The sequence below is a fragment of the Perca flavescens genome, chromosome 5, assembly GCF_004354835.1.
Source record: "Perca flavescens isolate YP-PL-M2 chromosome 5, PFLA_1.0, whole genome shotgun sequence".
In the NCBI taxonomy this organism is placed as follows: Eukaryota; Metazoa; Chordata; class Actinopteri; order Perciformes; family Percidae; genus Perca; species Perca flavescens.
The window spans coordinates 4,057,630-4,081,553 of record NC_041335.1 but is presented as its reverse complement, the minus strand read 5'-3'; the positions used below and the strand labels follow the sequence as shown (position 1 = coordinate 4,081,553).

At 39.9% G+C, this 23,924-nt stretch overlaps 1 protein-coding gene across 2 annotated transcripts; it reads right to left on the bottom strand.

The window, feature by feature from the left end:
• Window positions 1-3,679: 3,679 nt before the first annotated feature.
• Window positions 3,680-22,186, bottom strand: npffr1l2 (neuropeptide FF receptor 1 like 2). 2 transcript variants are annotated; one of them, XM_028578041.1, is made up of 4 exons: window positions 22,024-22,186; window positions 9,657-10,017; window positions 6,674-6,773; window positions 3,680-4,923 (listed from the first exon to the last, which is right to left on the bottom strand). In XM_028578041.1, the coding sequence occupies exons 2-4, from the start codon at window positions 9,997-9,999 to the stop codon at window positions 3,933-3,935; spliced, it is 1,434 nt and encodes a 477-aa protein (XP_028433842.1). In that variant the 5' UTR covers window positions 10,000-10,017; window positions 22,024-22,186; the 3' UTR covers window positions 3,680-3,932. The 2 variants fall into 2 exon arrangements, with proteins under 2 accessions (XP_028433842.1, XP_028433843.1); XM_028578042.1 differs by lacking the exon at window positions 22,024-22,186 and adding an exon at window positions 18,383-18,465.
• Window positions 22,187-23,924: the final 1,738 nt, after the last annotated feature.

Sequence of the window (23,924 nt, the reverse complement as noted above, 5' to 3'; positions counted from 1 at the left end):
AATGTAATGTACAGTATATGAGATATTGCCAAAGCCAGTTACAGTTACAGTAATAAGCAGTTTCAGCCGTGCAGTGATTGTGGAGGCGGGAAAGTGAGCAGGGTCTGACCTTCTCTCTCTCTTTTTCCCCCATGCTTTACATAACTAAATCTGCGGCTTTTCGCGTGTACAAGTTCAACACTGTGAGTGTCTTCCAGGAGATACTCCATGTGTAAAACAATATCACGTCTCTCTATGACAGCCGGCTCCTCACTCAGCTTCATGTGTGGCCATCTTCTGAACAAATACTGTGTAAACACTTGGCCTTTCAGCGTGGTCGAACAATGCGTAATGAGAACTAGTTCTTTTTGTTAGCACACCCCAGCCTTTAGCTCTTTTTGTGATACAGGCTCCATCTTGATATCGCAGCAGCCGCCGAGGTTAAGGAGAAGTTACTGGCATTGGTCAGCAACACATACAACCCCCCAGACAGGAACATATTTCTGATTGCAACATTATTTGTATTTATTTTCATATGAGGTAAAAAGATTTGCTGGGATCGTTGAGGGAAATGATTGCTTATTTATTTTGTGCCACTTGTTTTTTGATACATTATTCTGTTAAGCCAAAAACATATCCAGGTGGAGGTTATTTATTGTGTACACTGATGGGAATTGAGGTTGTTGACCAATAGCTGTTGTGTACTTTATAATAACCTAGGAGAGCTTACACTGACATGTGTACATCTGCCAAGTTGTGGAGGTAGATTTTCTTTATTATTGTTATTGTAAGGCACAGTGTTTAGTGCCCTATATTACAAAATTCATCATATGACTGCTAAAGAGGCATTAACTAGTAGAATTGATTTTTCTTTACAGTTCTATTGAAGTTACCAACCTGCATGTACAATACTTATCTATGTTAGACATTTGTAATGCAGTTCCACTAGGTGTGACTGCGCTGCGTTCCAGGGGCACCGTGGCTAACCTCTCGACACAATGCTTGTGATTCAACCAGCTGTAACGCAGCGCATCCCTGAAGCGGCTCTCGGCTCTGCTAAAAAAATAGGCGCTAAGTCTATTTTTGACGGAGCTGTGGGGCGTTGCACAGCCTGGACAGGAAACTGGAATGGGTAGAGAATACGGTACATTTTCTAAATTAACAATATGTCCAACAACTAAAACACAGCCAAATCTCTGATCCGTGTCGTTCGTAACTGGACTAAATGGAAGAAACTATTTACCTATGTAGGTTACTCACTTTTATGGTAGAAGCACAATATCAGGAGAAATGGCCAAATCAACAAAATCTGAAAGAGAAACATTTTGCTTCTGTAATGCTCTTGGTGTGGTAAGACCAAGTGGCTGAAAAATGACGCCAATGCGTAAAGCGTGATTTATGCTTCTGCTTAAAATCTACGCCGTGGCCACGTACGTACGTAGGTGCATAGACATACAGATCCTACGCCGTAGCCTGACGTGCACCTCTTGAAAAATTTAACTACACGTCAAGGTGACGCGTGTCGCTCGGCCGTGGTTTGGTAGCGTTGCATTTCCCCCGACTCATTTCCTGGTTCTCCTTCTCCATAAACAACATGAAATCAAGGAGAGGGTTAACTTTTCTTACTACAGATTTTCCACCATGGTCAGAAAACACACTTACTCCGAAGCTAATCGCCGTCATTCTCTCACTCGCTCTACCACATACTCCCCACGCACACACACATTCCGGCCCTGCTATTCTCTTAAATAGATCAAAGCACACACCACGCAACATTTTAGACTTTAGGCCCCTTACATAGGCTACGGTGAAAGCGTTTCATGTTAAAATACCCAACTTTACAACTTTGTTTTCACCCTGGTACAAAAACGGTTTTGGTCTCTATAGTTAAGTTCCCCATTTATGACAACCGGAAGGGGGTGAATCTTTTTTACAACTCATCCGTTTTAATTATATTCAGGCTTAAAGTTATGCATAATTAAAGGTTTTCCGCTTTGAGTGACAAGTGGGCTGATGACACAGGAGGCTAGCATAGACTGTAGGCTTTACTTTGAGTTTTATTTTGGCTCTTCAGAAGCGTCATGGGGACTACATCCATGTTTTGTAAAGTCGATGTGTATGACCGCACGGCCGAAGACGGAATAAAACCACGGTGTAGCTGGAACGCTGCATCTGCACCTGGTGGCAAAGTGGTAAAGGAGGTACGGCAGTTTAAATTAGAAATTAGATGTGTGGATCTTCAATGTACAGTGCAACAATGGATTCTTTGTAATGAAAAAAAAGGCAGAATGATTTGATAAAATGGATAGGAAAACATTGTCACGGCATTCTCTAATGCAGGGGGAGTTCAATGTACATGTTCATAGGATTTTAGAAGTAGTTTGTAGAAGAAGTTGGACAGTTTTATGTGATGAATGACAGTTATGAAAGATCATTAGGGAATGGCTCTATTGACCGTATATTTTTATGGATATATACTTTTTTCTTGTTAGACGTCTGACAAGAATCTCAAACATCTTATGCTCACTTAACAATTTCTGGAAAGTAAAAAAAAATAACTTATTTATTTTACTTTACCTGATTATATATAAATAGATGTTGCATGATGAGTAAAATTGGGGTCCAAACACAAAGTGCTCTAGCCAGATGGATCAGCTTAAAAAGTGTCAACATGTATTTGTTTTTTTTAACTGGATAACTGACCTACATAAACTGATCAAGTTACTGTCAAAATTGTAATCAGTTCATCAATAGATGTTAATCAATAAATGTGTCGATTAATAGTTTACCTCTAACACTGAGGTCAACTCACATAAATTACAATATGATGTTGTAAAAGCACATGGAAATACAGTCTGACTTGGTGGTATGTATTGTATGTATGTTCAACATATTTTTTCAACTTTTGATTGTTGGGTTAATTTTGGATTTGCTTAGCTGTCCAATCACCTGTAAAATAAGAATAATCTGAAGTCAAACAAGTGAAATCAAAAGTAGATTTCACCCTAGGCCTTTTACAAATTGCATCCCTATCCATTTTGTTTTTTTATCTCAACCACTTGTAATCTTTTCACATTTCGATTTTAACCGATTCCCGATGCCTCGTTACATCCCTAGCAGTGTTGGGGTAGTTACTTAAAAAAAGGAATGGATTACATATTACTAGTTACTTTTTTAAAGTAATGCTTTACTTTACTTAATTACTCACTGCAGAAAAGAATTAGTTACACTACTAGTTACATAACTTCAGGATTGCTCCGTAACATCACCTGAGATACACCATAACTTACTTGCCAAATAACAATATAAAGTTTGACCACATATGCCCAGATCAACACAAACCCTTATTATAATATGGACATCAATAAGATCGCTCTTTTATGCTATTAAATACCATAAAGCTGACAACAAAGTTGGGAACATCAGCCCAACATTTTTTCAAAAACAAGGCTACAGTACTGGCGGCCGTCCGCTCTTCATAACCTGTGCCCAGGATGTTTCAGAAAGACAGCGATTCCACTGTCAAAACAGGCAACGTTTCCAGAATACGGTGAATCTTAAAAGTGGTGTTTCCGTTCTAATTATGCTTTTAAACGAAGGTTTGACTCGGGTATATTCACAAAAAGACACTAGGTTGCATTTTGGGGAGAGTTACGCTTTAAGCGAACAAAAGGGATGTTTGATTTGTTTTTCTCTCCTCCAGTTATGCAGATAGTTGAAGAACCAGTAACGCAAGTCACGCGATCATTTTTCGATTGGTAACTGTAATGTGATTACTGAGTTATCAACAGTAATGCGTTACATTACTGCATTACCCCCAACACTGATCCCTAGTAACCATAATTTAAAACAGTAACCACGTTACACATGCAACATCAGACATTCTTTCTTGGGACCATAATGCAACACACTATGCCTTTGTTTGGATCATTTCTGAGTAACATTGTGAACACTCAGTTATCCCACGCCTGATGCACTGAAGGTGCCGGTGAACGATCCCTCTCTGACTCCTCGACATCACCGTCTTTCTTATGTACAGCTGGCATTCCTAACGCTGGATCTGAGAGACTTCTCTCTGGGTGGACCACCACACACCCCACCTTTACACTCCTATTCACCTCTGCCATTTCATGCAAATTGTTGTCATTATGGACTCGATTTCTCAGCCCCAAGACAAGATGGTTGTGATTGTTAGCGGCATCTCTGATGTCAGCACCTCCACAACGTGCTTGCGTGGACCTGTCTTTCCTGCCCCACTTGGCCCTCCTCCACAGCTGGCACTGAATGAGGCAACAGAAGGGCCTGGATTTGCACACCGCCTGGAAGCCCCTCCTAAAGTTCTCATTGTAGTAGCCGTAGATGATGGGGTTGACGCTGGAGTTGGAGAAAGCTAGCCAGTGGGCAAAGGGAAAGACGTAGCTGGTCAGAAGGTCCAGCTGGTCCCTGTCAAAGCCTGCGTAGTCAGCCATCATCATCAGGGTCCACAGTGGCAACCAGGACAGCATGAAAAGCAAAGTCACCAGGATGAGCATCTTTATCACCTTGATCTTTTTCTGGGAAATCATTGGCTGACCAGCCCTTCTACCCCCAACTCTACTCTTTGGCTCTATGTTTACAACCACAGAAGAACACAGTTTGCCTCCGATACTTCCATACATCAGTGTGATGACAGTGAGCGGCACCAGGTAGATGAGAGCAAACAGAACCGCAGTGTAGACCTTTCTCATCCGAGGGTTGGCAAAGTTTTCGTAGCAGGTGTACAGGGGGAATGTGTGGTTGAAGTCATCATTGTACACCATGTAGTGGAAAGGAACTTCCTCCACAGTCAGTGCCACAGCAGCAGGACACATGATCACCACTGCTAGCACCCAGATTAACACGATGGCTGCCTTGGCAACAAGTACAGTCGGCTTGGGTTGTAGAGGGTACACTATACAGCGAAACCTGTAGTACATAAGTAAAAAGCATTACCACAAATTAGCTATATGGCTAGACATAATCAAAAGAAGAATATTTACTAGAGCTAGAGCTTTAACTAAGGATGCCTATTACTCATAACTTAATAATCTTCCAATTATTCTTTACATCAATTATTTAGTCATGTTTTAAAATTTAAAATTTTGTTTAGCCAGTAGTCAAATAAATCAAAAGGTTAAATGTAAAGCAAGCAAATACTTAACATGTAGGACGTTGTAATAAATGTTTGGTGTATTAGTGGTATGGCGTTTGGGGGGGGGCAATGGTGGACTGATACTGAAATGCATTGACCTCAAATTTTGTACAAACATTCAGGGTCATAAAATATATTGAATCATTCAAAATGTTTAAAAAAAAATTGGACAGAAATTGGACAGAAGAATCAAAAATGTAAACCAAAAAGTAAGAAAAACAAAAAAAGTTCATGGTCATAAAATATATTAAATGAGACAAAATGTTAAAAAAAAAAATTGGACAGAAGAATGAAAAATGTAAACCAAAATGTAAGAAAAACAAAAAAAGTATTGTACATGTAGGAAAACTCTCTAGGACAAAAAATATATGATACATAGGCTAATCAAGAAAGATGAAGTAGAAGTAAAAGAATATTGGTCAGTATTGTGAAATGCTATAATCAGAAAAAAGGTAGGATATACTGTATTGCCATAAAGACATTTGTGATAACAAAAAAATGAACATTGTGATTATAAGCGCATGGGTGAAATAATACATCATTAATGAGGAAGATATTTATTACATTCTCTAGAGCTGCAGTCCCTATTATCAGGCCCTATTTCAGTACTATGGACAGTGCCACACACACACACACACACACACACACACCCAAACAGCGCTGTCCATGGTCCTGAAACAACAGGGTACGATAGTCATATTTAGGCTCTTGACATTTCCCTTAGACCAAAATACTGAATGAAGTTTTGAAAGAATGAAGAACACAGACATCATCTGTAAGATCTGATGATGTCATTGACATGCATAATAATTAGCCATGTAGATTTACCACTAGTATAGTATAGCTGTTGGCATTTTCAAACGCACACCTTCGTGCATAAATGGACGCAGCTCTATGTTCACATTTTAGAGAATGGTATTATTTTCCTCATTATTTCACCCACCCGAGACCCGTCCGCTATGATCAGAATGTTCGTGTGTGTGTGTGTGTGTGTGTGTGTGTGTGTGTGTGTCTCTTGCATATATGAGCTACGTTATAAGAGCTGCAATGATCATTGTGTTAACCCTGCCTGCTGGCTGGTATTTGAAATGCTGACCTCAAAATACTAGGTGAAGTTTAGAAAGAATGAAGATAAAAATTATTATTTAAATTATTATTGTTATTATTATTATTATATCACAAAACACATAGTGTATATCACCATACTATTTTTATTATTTTCTATTAAAGTATCAATTTAATTTATCAACATTATTATTATTTATTTAACTTATTTATTTCTCTCTCCTCCTCCTCCTCCTCCTCGCACACACCTTCATATGGTCCCAGTTATGTATCTATAAATCCATGACACTTTTACACTACACTCTTTCATACATGCACACAATACAATACACATCCCATACTCACACTAACAAAAACAACTAAACAACTGTGTGTCTGTCTAATTTGTCACCTTTTTGTACTACGACCCATTGCACTTATAAAGAGGGAAAAAGGTATCAAACCACAGCCCACACTAACCTTTCAACAGCTATGGCCACCAGGGTGAAGACTGATGCAGAAACAGACATTCCCTGCACCAAGCCGCTCAACTTGCACATTGTGTTGGAAAAAGGCCAACCTGTTACAAAAATGACAAACGCTCATTAGAGTAGTACTCACACTAGTGGCAAGTAACTAAGTAAGCGAGTGACTATTCAAAAAACTCTGTGTAATGTAATGTGAGGGTAGTGACTCCTACTGATAAACCCACAGAGCATTATCAGACTCTGCAGAGCGTTTTAGCGTCTTTTAGCTCAGTGGTTCCCAAACTTTTCCCATGTCAAGGGCCCCTAAAGACACCTAGGATTTTGTCCCAGGTTCTAACACCTGATAGGGTTTTGCTTTGAGATGTTTTTTACCAAAAAGTGTATGAAACCCATGACAAAAATAGTCATACATTCTGTCATTGTTTTACTTATGGAAGGAATTTTAGTGAAACAATGATTCCCCTTGGGGACCCCCTGGAACCCTTTCAAAGACCCCACTTTGTGTGCACACGCTCAAGGGCAATGTGTAAACCATTCAAAACTGCTAGACGAGAGGCTCCAAGTTGCCTAACAGACACATTCCAAATATCTAACAGTCTAAATATCTGGAGCTGTCAGGGATTCTGCTGGGGAGCTCCAGCCAATGAGGGCGCAAGACCTGGCTACAGTACTGGCATTCCTCTGCTCTTCATAACCTGTATTGTGCCCAGTATGTTTCAGAAAGACGAAAAGCGATTCCACTGTCAAAACAGGCAGCGTTTCCTCCACTATGTATACTGCCATTAACCCCATTTATCTCTGCTTTGTTTACCTGTTGTTGAAAATCAAGGCTTGGCTGCTGTTGGCAACATGCTATTTTCATCAGCGTCACTCATTGTCAATAAGTGACATAACAATTTACAATAACAATTTACACTTTACAATCTAGTTTTCGTCCTAACTAATTTGAAGTAATGGGCATACCTCCACCCCTCAAAAGACATGGTAAGCGGTGTTAAGCAAACACACACAAAAGATGATTTGATTTGTTTTTCTCTCCTCCAGTTATGCAGATAGTTGAAGAACCAGTAACGCAAGTCACGCGATCATTTTTTGATTGGTAACTGTAATGTGATTACTGAGTTATCAACAGTAATGCATTACATTACTGCGTTACCCCCAACACTGATCCCTAGTAACCATAATTTAAAACAGTAACCACATTACAAACATACTATGCCTTTGTTTGGATAATTTCTGGGGGCCAGTGAACTAACCCTCTGTCTGGGACTCTGCTAAGGAGCTTCAGCCAATGAGAGCGCAAGACCTGTAAGGTGTCTGGAACTTTACCTAATGCATTGCATTTGCAACATAGACCAAAGTTGTTGCACCTCGAGGAAACGCACAATACAAACACGCTACAAATAGTAAGGACGTGTGAAACAGGCTATTTTGCGAACACATGTACCAATGACAACACCCCCGAACCCATCTTTCCTTTTTCATTTTTGTTTTATCACTGAAAGTCAGCCTCCAACAACTCGGAGCGCTTGTTTCTGTTGGACATCCAAAAAATGCATGGTCGTGTCACTTCTCACATTATTTTCCGTGGCGGATACGTAGTCGGGAGACTGGACTTGGAGATTCCTCCTGGTGAAAGATCTAGTAGTGTGTGAGCTCCTGTCGCCCGTCAGTCAGGTAGTGAAATCAAGACAAGACAGCAAGTTGTGCTGTACGAATAGGACAGCAAAATGACAAGTTTGAAACTCTTTTAGTGGGAACTTAGCTTAAGAAGGCTAGATGTTTAAAGACTAATGCAATACATTTGAAACATGACTTTACAAATTACAAATTATGCGGTTCATTCAGAAGTGCAGTAGTTTTGGGTTTGAGTTTTGTTAGGCTACAGTGTTGTCATTGGGGATATGTTTTCGCATACATCAAAACAATTCTATTTCTGTAGTTACCGTGGGTTATTGACAATGTCATTAAGAAAACCTAATACCTCATACTCTTTCACCTTCTACTTCCAGAGTACACTTACCAAGGTAACAGCTACACTTCCTGGGGTCCCTGTAGGTTGACACACGCAAGTCACAAGAAAGGACACCAGCAATCCATATTCTGCCCAATTAGGGAAAATTGTGGATTGTGCAACATATACTATATCAACAAAGGACACTTACATCTGACATTCAGAATATGAGAGCAGCCAACATCAAAGCTCACTCAGGATTATGGTTGGAGTTAGTCACTCTATTTAATAAAGCAGAAGAGCTCACAAGCACAAAGAGAGCAGGTGACTGGACTATTATTGCGACAGAGGACTAAGTCCAAACTGTAGAGACAGTTTAGACTCAGTCTAGTCTATATCCACCACGTTCCACTTCCGGGATTGCTCTGGGCTGCTGGAAATTCCGCCGGATCACGCGCTTTTCACCCGAATTTTAAACTCTGGTGGATTTCTGAGGACTATGGTTAACTGCTCCTCAGATCTCTGCAGGGTAAATCCAGACAGCTAGCTAGACGATCTGTCCAATCTGAGTTTTCTGTTGCACGACTAAAACTACGTTTGAACGTACACATTCTATCAAATGAAGTTTCTTCCCGAGGCTATTTTGCAGAGGCGCCTTGGCTCCGTCCGGCGCTTAGCACCGCCCAAGACGATTGTGATTGGTTTAAAGAAATGCCAATAAACCAGAGCACGTTTTTCTCCCATCCCAGAATGCTGTGTGGACTAGCCAGACCCTCCTCCGCAGCGCTGTGGAGGAAGGTCTGGTAAAGCAAGACTAGACTCAGTCTAACTGTCTAAACAAGGCTAACATGCATGCAGTAGCCATTCTTTGGTGTGACCTGTTTGCAACACTGTAGCAGCAAACATTGACACTCACTCTGGTAAAGTGTCTTCAAAACGACTCTACAAGTTGTGTTTTCTGCAACACACTCGTGACAATGAAGAGTTATAGCAGAGGTGAGGACTCGTGACAGGATCGTACCTGTGATGAGGAGGTCCACCAGGGTTGTAGGGATGCAGAAGATGCCCACCAGTAGATCACTGATAGCCAGGTTAAGGATGAAGAGGTTGGTGACTGTGCGCATACGACGGTTTGCCAGTACGATCAGGCAAACCAGGATGTTCCCTACCATACACAGCAGGAAGATGAAGAAGTAGGCCAGGATGTAGCTGGCTGCCACATACAGAGAGAGCTGATAGTAGGGGTAATAGGTAATGTTGGTGATGTTTGAAGCACCATCTAGGCTGGTGTTTACAACCGCTGCTGTGGTGGCTGATCCCTCCAACTCCATCCCTTCCTCGCCCATCTTGGTCAGTATCTCCATCTCTTGGATGAGCCAACACTGCAGAGGAAATCCAAGGAGAAGATCATTTAGAATTCAGTTTGCAATCAAAAATATCACCTGATCGCTTGACATTTCAAACAAAACATTTAACATATGTAACTATTTTATTATTTGAACTAGAAAAGTGCAAACAAAGAAAAGTATAATCTCACTTAATTGTCCCTCCCAATAGAGGGACCAGCGTTGGACTGTTTTCTTAATCCCACACCCGCAAACATGCCTGGCGCCACACAAAGCAAGTTTTTTTTTGCACATTCTGCACTAAATCCATTCAGCCTCCTTTTTCTTATGTTAAACAGCTATTTTGTATATATTTGTTTCTGTATTTATTGTTTATTTCATATTAATGTTTAATATGTTGTGTTTATGTATGCACCAACCACCGGGGCAAATTCCTTGTAAATATAACTTACTTTGGCAATAAACCTGATTATTTTTTTTAAACATTATTTTTTGGGGGCTTTTCCCTTTATTACATAGAGACAGTGGATAGGCATGAAAGGGGGAGAGAGATGGGGGACGACACACAGCAAAGAACAGCAGGTCGGATTTGAACCAGCCCCGCTGCAGGACTCAGCCAACATGGGGCGAACGCTCTTACTGGGTGAGCTAGATAAACCCAATAAACCTGATTCTAAATCTAATTCAGTATTCAGGCTTCCCCCGTTGGTTTTAGTGATATTTGTGTTTTGGCAGAGAGTGGTACTGCAGCACGGGAGACACCACAGTAACTGCAGAAAGCGCTGCGTTGTGTCGAAGTGGTGTTTGTGGAGAGAATATCGCTCTCAACAGACTTTTCCTTTCTTTAACGTGAATGAGAAACACATTGGTGTCTGGTGAGAAGAGGGGTGAATACCTGCATACAATTAAAATAACACTTTAACACATGCTCTTTGGTGAATTATGTGTTTGTCGAATTACAGGAGATGCTTGGACAGATTCAGACAAGATGGGGAATCTAATTTCATCAGTACATTTAGTCCTTAATTAGAGCCCCAACTGCCACTTGGTTTGCACAAGCCTACAGAGAGGCTCCCAACATTCATCTCATTTGAGAACTTGTCTCATAATTCCTTGATACCGTTTTGGCCACCCTTGACTCTGTTGCACGGGTCAACACTAAAAAAAGAAGTACGCCTGCTTACCGTGGCTTAATAACAGTAATTATTAAAGAAAATAGGAGAGCACGAAGAATGTCAGAGTAGAGGTTGAAGTGGGATAAATTACAGATCTCATTTTGAATTCGGAAGGACCTCTTGGATGACTACCAATGAATTCTCTGTAGAAAAGTCACCCAATGCTTTCATATCGTCCCGCCTTGGCTATTGCAACTCGTTATATTTTTGGTATCACCCAGTCTCGTTGTAGTTCAAAATGCAACAGCAAGAGTTTCGACAGGGTCAAAAAAGAGTGTGCATTACTCCCATTCTTGAGTGCCTCCCAACAATGGGAGTAATGCGCACGCTCTCTGATGGTTTAGCCCCACTCTTACATTACAGAACTCCTGTCCCTATATCTCCCATAGAGGTTTATCTTCTTTCTTTTTTTAAGTGAACTGGGAACTGTAAACAAATTCCACATTACATCAATGTTTAACACCGTTACCCTGACTGCACCACACAGATACCATTACCTATAAACCTTGTGAACAGGACTGATAAAGCATCACTGAGTCTATCATTGCCCTTTGCAAATTGGTTTTCGGTTTCCAGTCATAAAAGTAATTTATTTTTGTATTTATGTACTGTGCTTGTTAATATTCAAAGTGTTAGCTCCCACATGTGTCCACCTAAAGGCATGAAGCTGAGGTAGGCTAATTTTAGCTCTCCCTTGCGATGTTAGAAATGTGAAACTCTGGAGGAAAGGTCAAGCATGACATTATTGCAGCAGTTACTGAATATTTCAAAAAACAATCTTCTAATGTCTGTTGTTGCACTGAAGTCCTATTGTCAAACCGACAATAAAAGTTGTTCAGGTCGGTGAAAAATACTGGCTTCCATCCTGTCTGTGGTTCTCTTGGCTGTAGCTTTCCCTGTGAGGACAGACAAGGCTCGTCAGTGGCCAGGATAGCTCAGTCTGTAAAGCAGGGGCACATAAACAGAGGTTTTTAGATGGAAATTCCCTAGGCAGATAGAAAGGCCTGCATTTCAGCATCAGGAACTCCAAATCCGGGCAGCAATGTGTCTCAATGGCAATTGTCTGTGTACCAACTGTTGTGGATGTGTGCACACACGCCTCCTCCTCTTGACTTATCAGAGTCGGCTGTGCGGACTGCACGGTAGAGGGAGCGGCCTGCTAGCTCCATGGCTAGGTCAGGGATGTTATCATGCAGCTAGGTCTCAGTTATCACCATAATGTCTATGTTATCACCGTGTACACTGTAGTCAGTGCATGCTTTCTTTATGCGTTACACATTGGCCAAGCCAGGCTAAGGAGGTGCGACTATGTCAAGTCAAGTGTAAGTAATTAAGATTACAGTTTTTATATTATATTATTACAGTCGCTTTGGTACATTTCTCGAATCATCCTCGACATTTGCAAAACAGTAAGTGCATTTCTCAAAACAATTCGTACAAATAGCAAAACACCATGGATTACCTGCAAAAGCCAGTGTCTTGCTCAATATCCTTAGTTCATCTCTCAAAAGTAAATATGTGTCAATGAACATGTCAGTGCCATCAGAATGTCACAAGTGTCACAAGTCCTTGTGTCATTGTGTACGGATAAGACAAGTCAAATCGCTTAGTCATGTTGTCAATATAACAGAGTACTCTGGAGGGATGCTCTGATGTAAACTATGGCTAAAGTTTTGATGACAACTATTGCAAATTGTAGGTTACACCTTAGTGTATGTGGGAGTTTGATTGCAAGAGACTGGACATGATTCACATTAAGCTTTTACTGTTTGTACTGTAATCTGTTGACAGACCATGTCATTGCGATACAGAAAGGAAAAGACAGCACTGCATAGCACAAAGAAAAAATAATGTGTGTAAGAAATGTGAACATTGGACAATCTTCTTAGGGAAAACTGTACATGCAGTGCTATAGGAATTGCAGTGTAGTCTTCCTACACCTCCTGACATTCCTGTCTGTTGGGCCAAAAACTCTCATCCACACCACAACGAATATCTTCTCTTGCGATGCAGCGTGGAAAGTAGATAAAAAGTCTAATGGAAAAGTATAGAAATATGCTTGACATATTATGACAACCATTTTGCATGTAAAGACTTATGGTATGAACTAATGCCTAAATGTTGTGGGGGTGAGACTATTCAACAGAGACCCATTATAATACATTTTTAGCAACATGACATAATCATTTGATAATGTAGGAAACAGCAGAGAATTGTACATAACCATTTGCATGGATGTACCAAAGCATTTGCAACTTGTTCAAAGAAATGAGAAACTGCTTTTTTGATGTGCACAAGTGACACAATGATGTGAAGATTGAACATGTAGTTTTGAGAATTTCAATTCTGATCTGAGAAATGTACCAAAGCGACTGAGAAAAACTGTAATGCACATTCAGGGCCTTGTCAACAGACAGATTTATTGATGCTAAAATTGAGAAGACGCGTTTTACAGTATGTACAAAATGTGACAACATTGTGAACAACAGCTACTAAGCTAACCAGGAAGTAAAGCATGTAGTATGCAAAAAAGGAAACATAGCCACTGTAATAAAACAGCAAGAGAAAGTATTGCAGACAATAGTGGACAGTCTGAATGCATAAGCCTGAAAATGTAGATTCACTAACCACTGTTCTTACTGAAAACGTCATAATTATAACATTCAAGGAGTTAGGCTACATGTCATGTGTCACACCTGAACACTGCCTTAAAAGTCAACAAAAGATAATATTACTCAGAAAATTTACCATGAAGATCAATTACAACCACTAATACATAATGCTAGAATACGACCATGTACTGTATATTATGTGCAAATCTCTCATAGGCTATATAATATATAGTAACATATTAACTTTCACTGCTAACTTTTAAGCACACCCACCCAGGAGGAATAGAAAATATCGGCAGTCTCTACAAGTGATTATCTTAAAAATAATAATAATAATAATTGTATGTTATCAATTGTATGACATACCTGGATGAAAAAAAAGAAAATTGCTCACCCATTATATATTTAGTGAAGATACAGAGTCGTAAAGATTTAAAATAAGGTTCCAGGTTTTATAAAATTTATCAGTTGAGCCCCGAGTTGAATACTTCAATTTTTCAAGTGAAATGAATGACATCAGATCTTTTAACCAAGAGGTAGTTGGAGGGGGGGTTGGACACTTCCAATGCAACAAGATGCACCTTCTAGCAATAAGAGAAGCAAAAGCAATAACCTCTGCTTTCTTTCTCGTGATGGATGACAAGTGAGACACACCAAAGATGGCGACTAGAGGACATGGAGATAGAGAAACGTGCAGAGCCCTAGACACAAAGTCAAAAAAAGAAGACCAATATGAGGCCAATTTAGGGCAGCTAAAGAATGTATGGGTGTGATCGGCAGGAGAAAATGAGCATTTGATACAGGAGTCCTCTGTTTCTGGAAACAATTTATGGAGTTTAGCTTTGGTAAAATGAATTCGATGAAAGACTTTTAGCTGAATCCGGCTTAGCCGAGCACATACAGAAGTGGAATTAACTTTAGCAAGGGCCTCAGACCATAGCTCTTCCGAAAAATTAAGGCAGGAGAGAGAGGACGTACTAGAGGAGAGTAACATGGTGACAGACAGAGGATATACAACTACTACCTGTAGGGGTGACAATAAGTTCTCAACCAGAGACTTTTCTGGTAATTGATGGAAACTAGGGAAGTTAGTCTTAACAAAATTGCAGAGTTAAAAATACCTGAATAAGCCTGTAGTGTGCAGGTTAAATTTGGACATAAGGTTGGTGAATGTGGCAAAAGAATTATCAAAAAAAAGATCTGAAAAGCAGGCCATCCCCTTATCTTTCCATCTTTTAAAATTGTGATCAATAGCTAGTGGTGGTGTTGCAAATAGGACTTAAAACAGATAGTGACTCTAACTGAAAATGTTGTCAAAATTATTTCCAGATTTTTAAAGTTGATAGCACAATAGGATTTCTAGTATAATTGGACTAAAAAGTATATTTAACAAACGCCGGATATTAGATGACATATGATCCTCAGAAATAATATCAGGAAGACACACATCGATGCGCTTTGCCAGCAGCTTTGCTAGAATTTTTATGTCAGCATTCAATAAACTAATAGGTCTATAGCTACTACATAAAGTTGGGTCTTTATTTTTTTTAATAAAAGGGAAATAGATGCTTGATTTAATGAGGCTGGGAGAAAACCCTGCTCAAATGACTCCACATACATATCAAACAATAAGGGGGCTAACTGGGCTGAGAATTTCTTATAAAAGTCTAAGGGGAAGCCATCCCGCCCTGGAGCATTGGGAAACACCCTTAAAGGTAGCTGTAACAATTCCAAATTTTGCTGTAAAATTTATTGTAATTAATAGAACACATTGCTGTGTGCATGTGGGTACGAATAGCATTCACTTCTAATTACACCAGGGTACGAATAGCATACACTGCTAATTGTACCATGGGTGCAAGTAGCCTCATCCGAACACTATTGAAGACAAAGACTCTAAAACACTATTCTTGTTTTCGTAAATACACCTTCTAGAAGGTGAACTAACCCACCAAGGAGCGGGCTCGCAGAGAAATCAACAAGAGACACTGCAGCTACTCGGAGCACACGAGTGGCCTCTCCCTCCTGATGGAGCTGGGCCCGCCGCCAGCGGACCCAGCTCCACAACGCTGAACGAGAAATGAATCGGCGCCTGGGTGAGGTACGGAACTATTCAAAGTCAGCCATTTCTTTAAAAATAACTGTTTCAATGGACTAAATGGAAAGAACTTGACTGACTTTCTCTCACCTTCTCTGAGTGAGACATACTTTACAATCAATGGATACATGCATACAAATATGTAATTTACACAAGGTTGTTAGCTAACCTGCTGTCAGGACCTGCTGTGTGTTACTTAGAAGAAAGTAACACAAGTGTCTTCAACACAGTGGCGGCCATATAGCCCCATTTGTCTCATTATTTTCATTGCATGATTAATAAAGTGTGATCATTGCAATGCAATGCTTACAATGCAACTAAAAAAAATAAACTAAAAGCTAGAACTGCAATGCAAATTGATATTTTCCCCTGTGGCTGTTGCTGGGAAAAGAACCCAGCCCGGCCAGCGCGGTGACAAATGCCTGGCCTCACAGCTTTACAGGGATTGGTTGGCCCCGCAGCTTGCTTGCACACACAGCTTGCTCAGTCTATCAATTTGTACTCGTCACTTGAAATCAGACAAGTTACATTCCAATTAAATATGATCCCATCCAATCATCTTCTTCAAATTGATTCTTTATAAAACAGAACGAGGCCGTCAGATCGACAAACAGATGGACGCAGAGATAGTCTTGCTTGTCTACGTAGTCGGGATAGTAGCCATAGGTCGTAGCTATCTTCACCTCCACCTCCTTTTACTCTGATGTTTACATTTGAAAACCTCGAGCAGCCAGGCTAGCAGAGTCAGCAGGAGACGGCTGAGTTGATTTCCTATCCTGATGAGCTACTCGTAGTCATGAGATGACCCCAGAGACAGTCTTGCTAGCTCAAGCTCATCTTCTCCACCTTTTCCTTGGGATTTACTCTGATGTACATTTGACACATATGTACATTCATTTGAAAACTTGACCCGCCAGCTGGCTAGCTAGTCTGGGCGGGAGCATGTCTATGTTCCCCAGGTCCTTTGTTCCCAGGGTCCTATGTTCCCAGGGTCCCCTCTTTGTATGAGACTGGGGAACATAGGACCCTTTTTCAAAAAAAAGGTCCTATGTTCCCCAGTCTGTTACTTTTTTCACCATTACTGCCAAATTCCATGGCAAATAGGCCTATGTAGGCCTATGTAACCATAACCCCCCTAACCCTAACCCTAGGACCCAGATTGATAGATTGCGGGGAACATAGGACCCTTTTTCAGAACATAGGACCCTTTTTGGGAAAAACTGGGAATATAGGACCTTTTTTCTAAAGAAGGGATGACCCCGTCTAGGGAAGCAGAGTCGGAAGGAGGTCAGCAGAGTCGGCAGGAGACTGGCAAGTTTATGTCCCGATTCTGATGAGCAATCCATCCTGGTACATGTAGGGACAGCTGCCACTGCACTGCCAGCAGCAGAACTCGCTTTCTCAGTCAATGTAGCACGCACTGGGGAATTTTGTTCTTCAATGGACTACGTCTGCCATATAGTTTTTGGCGGCCTGTTTTAATTTGAGTTTTAGTCAAGTCTTTGTGTCAAGCTGTCATTTTAGTTTTTATTAGTTTTAGTCACGTTCATACTGTTTTTAGTCTAGTCAAGTTTCAGTCGACTAAAAGTCTGAGCATTTTAGTCTTATTTTAGCCAGAATTATCCATGATTATTTTAGTCTAGTTTTAGTCGATGAAAACTGATGACATTTTAGTCTAGTTTTAGTAGACAAATGTTTTTGACATTTAGTCTAATTTTAGTCAATGAAAATTGTATTTTAGTCTCTTTTTAGTAATGCAATTCTATTTAATCCAGTCAATATAGTATAAGTATGTAGTAGTATAGACCAGGGGTCTTCAACGTTTTTTAAGCCAAGGACCCATTTGACTGAAACTTAGACGGATCAGGGACCCCCTTTTTTTATTTTATATTGTATAAAATGAAGTTGCATATTAATCTGGTCCTACAATAACTTTTAGGGCAGCCTAAAGCATTTATAGATACCTGTTCTTGCATAGAATACTAAGCTATTCAAATAACCTTAAAATTGTAGGCATGATTTTATAAATCATGTTTTAATGTTAAACATACATGTGGAACAGTCAATCCCTTGGGATGAACTGTATCTGTGGATGGCTACATTAGTGACTACATTATTGGCCAGTAAGCCTATCATCAGTGGGGATTTATATTTGCTAATTTATATGTTGGAATCATGTTAAGATGTTTACATTTTGAAAAAACTTTCAAAAATTAACAATAATTTGGAGGCCCCCCTGCAGTGACTCTGAGGACCCCCTAGGGGTCCCGGACCCCCTGTTGAAGATCCCTGGTATAGACAAAACCAAAATGTTGGCCAAGAACCCACACACTCTCTCAAACAAACACACACACACACACACACACACACACACACACACACACACACACACGTTTTCAGCTCCAGTGGCTAATGTCTAAAGTTAACGTTAAAATGAGACACATTAACCACAGCCTCATGAGTTGGCATGAGCTTTCTAAAATAGAAATTAACGTTACGTTATTGTCTTGACTTACCTCAATTTCATTATGGAATGGCTTGAGAGTTCTCTAAAGGTTCGTGGTGTTTTTTCCTGCGATTTTGTGGCCGCATTTCTCCCCATCTTTTTCCAGAACAAATTCCGTTTTCTTTTCCACTTCTATGTAATGAAAGATTTTCCAAACGCCGTTTATTCTCTTTCTCCCAAAGACGAACTCCAGCTGGCCGGCTACGATCCCAGCTTTCTCTGTGTCGGACTTCATTTTGTTTAATGTAGCTCAGCGTAAATTCTGTCACGGAGACTTCATTAACATTAACACTCTTAAACTGATCATCTGGTTTGTGGGAATTACGTTCATGGAAACCAATCAGAATCGGGCACGTATGTTCAAGCCAATCACATCATGACAACCACGTTTTAAATCTGTTCTCTCCCCTGCTTCTGTCAGTTGTCTTTTCAGACGAGAGTGTGACCCGCCTCCTCCCCTTCCACCTCCAGGCATCTTCGACCATGGCGTTCTCGGTCTTCTTCCGGCTGACGGCTCCCTTTTGGCTTTTTCGTCCGGTCTTTGGGTTTTTAGTCGCCACCACCAGTGTCTAGGCTCCATCGGGGGATATGTTTGGGTTTTGCTAAACCTCTAAAATACATACATATACCTTTTTACGATGGAGTCTAATCTCCAATGTACCTTCTTACTTTGCACTCGTAACGTACAAATAAACGTTTGCATATCTGCAACAAAGTCTCTCTTGATTAAATTGTCGCTTACGCTCGTCTCACTCTCTAACTCACCGCTGCGTCTTCTAAATTAAATAATGCCGCGACAGGGCTTGAGGAAGTAACGTCGCCAGCGTCTGCGCAGTGCGACCCGAGTGCGACTTGATGCAGCCCCTGAAGACACGGGACAGAAATACTGCAAAATAATAATAATAACGAGACTAAACAAGGCGAAATAACGTTATAACATTATGTCTCGTCTCGTTTTGGTCAACGAAAATGAAGAGACATTTTAGCATGGTTTTTATTTTGTAAACCACATTTAGTCTCGTTTTTATTCATCAACAATATTGCATTATACATTTAATTAATCTCATTTTCGTTTTCGTCACGAAGGTTCGTTGACGACGATATTTAGTGATATTTTTCGTTGACGAAAACCACACTAGTCTACCATCAGTACTGATTGGACATCCACATAAAAGTGGCAAATTTCATAAAGACTCCCCAGTTACACACTGGGGAGTATTCACACAGGCAAAGATGCGAATTTGCAACAGTTTTCAATAAAAGTTTTGGATATTCGCGCCAGCTCAGGTCTGGGGATGCTGCTGAAGAGAGAGAGAAAGTGACGGAGATGCAGTGTGAGCGGTCAGAGCAAAGGAGAGTTACCGTTAAGCGGTGAAGATATCAAGTGAGTGTACAGCAGATAGAGGATGCAATTTGATGACAAATACATGCTGAAGCTCCTCAAAACCACTGGAGGTATCCTGGCCTGTTTCCCCGGCTGCCGAATGGAGTGACGGGGGTTAGCTCCGGCCTAGACTCCAGCCCTGTCTCCCCCCGAAGCAGGAAAAGCTAACAATAAAGTACTCGTGACAAAAACAACGGAAAAATATATTGATGTGCGATCAATCGCACGCCTTAACTCTTATTTCACTGTGACTGTAATAAGCATCCATTATTGTAATTCCGACCACATTGGATCTCTGTTTGCAAATTAGGCGAGGCTGACTTACTTGTCAACAAGCGTTAAGGTGGAGGGAAGTTATGCTGCTACTAGGTCTGTGTCTGTGTATCGATACAGTATTGCCACAGATGCTGTATTGATTTTTCACCCTGCCCTTAGCTGCTACTCTATGGGTTCTACTTACTTTCCCTTTGCTGGACAAAGGCATTGTCACTAGCTATTTTTCAAGGGCCACCTTTTGATGAGGTCAGGGCTATCTGCTATTAATCCTAAATTGCAAGGTGCATTTATACCTCCACTGACACATATTTCCTTTCTAAAACAAGCTCCTGTCTCAAACCAACAGGCTCATAATGGAACCCATTTTCCTTTCCTGCCACTTCACAGAGAAGCCTGATAACCTCCTTTCGGCACTGTACATATTGTAATATGCTTCCATATAACCACGAAGATGTATTGAAGAGGAGATGATATGCCTTATAAACAGCTTCAAGTGATCCTTTTTCGACCTCGAAATAGGTTTTTCGGATATGTTTCAGGATTCGGTCTCCAAGTGTTAATTTGAATGGAAATGTGCTTTTAGTGAATATGTAACATGCATCCCTGCATGCACCCCATACCAATCTGAATTTAAATCGATGAAATTCAAATTCAACATTGCACTCACCAAAAAAGGTGTTTGTTCCAATGCTTGAAGCTTCCTGTTTATGTTTTCTTGACAAGTGGCCGTATGAATAGCCTTGTCCTCTCCTTGAAGGCAGAAGTAGTGGGTGTAATAATATATTTTAATTTGCAAAGAACTTAAGTTAAATAACTTGAATTCTTTGCAAACAAGAGAATAAATATTTGCTACTTTTTTTTAGGAAACTAGAAAGCTTTTTACATTAAAACTAAAATATCTTTCAAGCAATGTGTGCTTTGATTTCAGTTGTTCGAAATATAAAAAAAAAACATAAATAAAATCCTCTGTGTGCATCACAAAGATAAAATATGCACTTGCACTCTCCCTTTTAATAGTTGGAAATATTCACAGTACAAACCTTGTCAGTGAACTATTAAGGCTAAAAAAAAATCGTTCATTAATTCTAATCAAGGTAAAATGTTCAATTAATCGTGATTTTAGGTCATATGTCCAGCCCTGCTGTTTTGTATTTGCTGATTATTTTGTTTCAAAATAAAATGTTTAACAACTGCGCAAACAATGAGTGCACTTAATGCACTTAAAAATGCCCAATGACACGCAACAACATACTTTCCATTATATTTTTGACACATTTTGAATTGTCATCTGTGTTTTTCTTCTTCATATAGGATAAATAAAGGTATTTCCAACGTAATTTGGTGCATAAATGTGTATCCGAATACAGGAAATGAAGTCGTTGATGATCAAAACTTCCCTGGGGGAGGACACCCAGACCCCCCCCCCCCATCCCCACCCCCAAAAGGCAGATTGTGGCCAATATACAGTAGCCTACAGTATGCCCACTACAATACATTAGACTACACCACTGCTACACTCTTCTATTCCTATAAAGTTACAGCTTAAAAGGGTAGTAATAATATCGTTCTGTTATTTAAGTGTGAGATATAGCCATAGCTATGTAACTATATGTTTTGCACTTACGTTAACTCCACCATTTAAAAAAAAAGGGCTAAATGAATAAACAAATAACCGGCGTGAAAATAAACAGCAGAATGCATGCTTGCTTAGGCTTGACTAGTTTGTGTCATTATTTTCGCTTTTTTTTTTTTGTTTAAAGAAAATGGAGTTGACAGGTTCAACAGAGCCCTGCTGGAAAGCTTATGTTGAAAAAGTTCAGGCTAACTCAGTCGTTATTTTGGTATCATGAACCTATCGTCACTGGAAAAGCATGGGGCTCGGTGTAATAGAGCCCAGTTTAGTCAACATAATGTGAGTAAGAAAAGAAAATCAAGCGGCTACTGTAGCATGTGCGTTTACTTAAGACGCAGGTAAATGTAAGATGACTTACCTCTGTGGTTTCCGATGCTCTTGGACAAAAAAAAACACGTCGTCCGCGGCTTTCTAATTAGTCTAACGTTACCACTTTACAGGCTTAACAATAACAGCAATAATATAGTTAAACGTCATAATGTATAGGTAGATTTCATCCAGAAAACACAGAGGCGCACGGACAGTCCACTGCCACGGAGACGCGCGCGAGGCGGCAGACCGGGCACAACATGTTGGAAGACCTTTTATAGCTAAGACTTTGGCACTGATCCAATTTAGCCTTTGAATTCCTTACAATACAATTAACAATAAAAAACATATGTAACAGATGTTTTTACATATCCATTCTAAATAATAACATATGAATGTAGTAGGCTATTTATATTATTTGTAATTGTGCAATGCTTAAAACAATTTTTTAAGAATTGGGAGGGACTTACAACTTGAATTGGTTGTATTTAATAAAAAATAAAGAAAATGACTTCAATTTATTCTGATTTTCATTTTTTTTTCTATTCTGCTTTTCACTCCCTGCCCTCCATCTGAATCAGCATCATTGGACTGGTGGCGATGGTGATGACTGAAGAGGATGCTAACATCTGGATGGATGAGAAGAGGAGAGAGCTCGGCTGAGCTCACACCTGGCAGATGGGATGAAGAAGTGCAGGTGATGATTCACGCTGAAATCTCTGAGCTGACAGCAACAGAGAGGATAACAGCAGGAATATCGACAGCAGGAATGTGATTGGCCGATAGAGATGGTGGCTAAACCTGGTTGGTTTAACTAAAACAGTAAGCGCCCCCCTAATCAGCTGGTAATGTGAGGCAGGAGGAGGAGAGGGGGAGTGAGGTGAATGAGTGAGTAACGTGAGCTGCGTCTTCCTGCATGGCTGAACTTAGGCTAAGCTTCATTCATTATTTTTAATAATTACATTTATTTTTATATGATTTCACATGACAAATACATACATACAAACACCAATGTCTATTGGACGACGGCATCTTATACCTCCTCCAGAGATCTCTCTCACACCTGGAAATGGCTGGAAGCACTGTGAGAGCCATGTTCTATCATTTCTCCAGCGCTTTCAACACCATCCAGCCAACGCTTCTGAGGGACCCCAGATGAAAAAAAATTGTATTAAAAATGTACTTTAATAAAGTGTACTAAGTATATTTTCTAAATTTTGTACTATTTTCGTCAAATCCAAGTATAGTTAAGTGTATTCAATTATGTATTAACTTCAACTTAACATATATTTGACTACACTTCAAGTGTAAATAGTATACTAAAATGGAACAACTGTTTTTAAACTTCAAGTGCACTAAAATCCACTAATGAAAATCAAGATTCATGAGCAATTAAGCACACTTACAGTACAATTGCATTGTATTGCCATTCTTATTGAAATACACTTAAACATTTTGTTATACTTAAGTATGAATGTTGCTATTACACTACAACTGTATTATATTACAATTCAGTTCAAGTGCATTACATCAACAGATTATAAATTGCATTTCAGAAAAGGATCTTTATTATTGACACAAAAGTAAAACACAAAAGCAGATATTGGCAAAAGCAGGAACCTTGAACAGTAAAGGCAGCGTCAAGAGAAAAAAAAAAAAGAATATGAGCGATATCCGCCGTGCTCGGGCATACGCCGCTGTGGACAATGTCTTCCAGTTCTAGTGTTAAAAATTCGTTAGAAATAAAAGTTTATTGATCTTTGAAAAAGTGTACCTGCATTATTATGCCATTATCATTATATTAGATGAAAATGGTCTCAGGACGACAAGATTATGGTTTCTTTCTGGGACAATTTATCGTCCAGCAAAACTTGTTATCGTGACAGGCCTATTCGCTTTATACTGGACCAACGTCGAAGATCGTTGTTCCCATCAGTAACAACAACAGAG

Excerpts from the sequence above, each read along its gene's own strand:
- npffr1l2 (XM_028578041.1), bottom strand. The coding sequence starts at position 9,999 with ATGGAGATACTGACCAAGATGGGCGAGGAAGGGATGGAGTTGGAGGGA. Across the intron at positions 6,774-9,656 it reads GGTGGACCTCCTCATCACAG|GTTGGCCTTTTTCCAACACA; the intron begins GTACGATCCTGT and ends TTTTTGTAACAG. Across the intron at positions 4,924-6,673 it reads GTGGCCATAGCTGTTGAAAG|GTTTCGCTGTATAGTGTACC; the intron begins GTTAGTGTGGGC and ends TATGTACTACAG.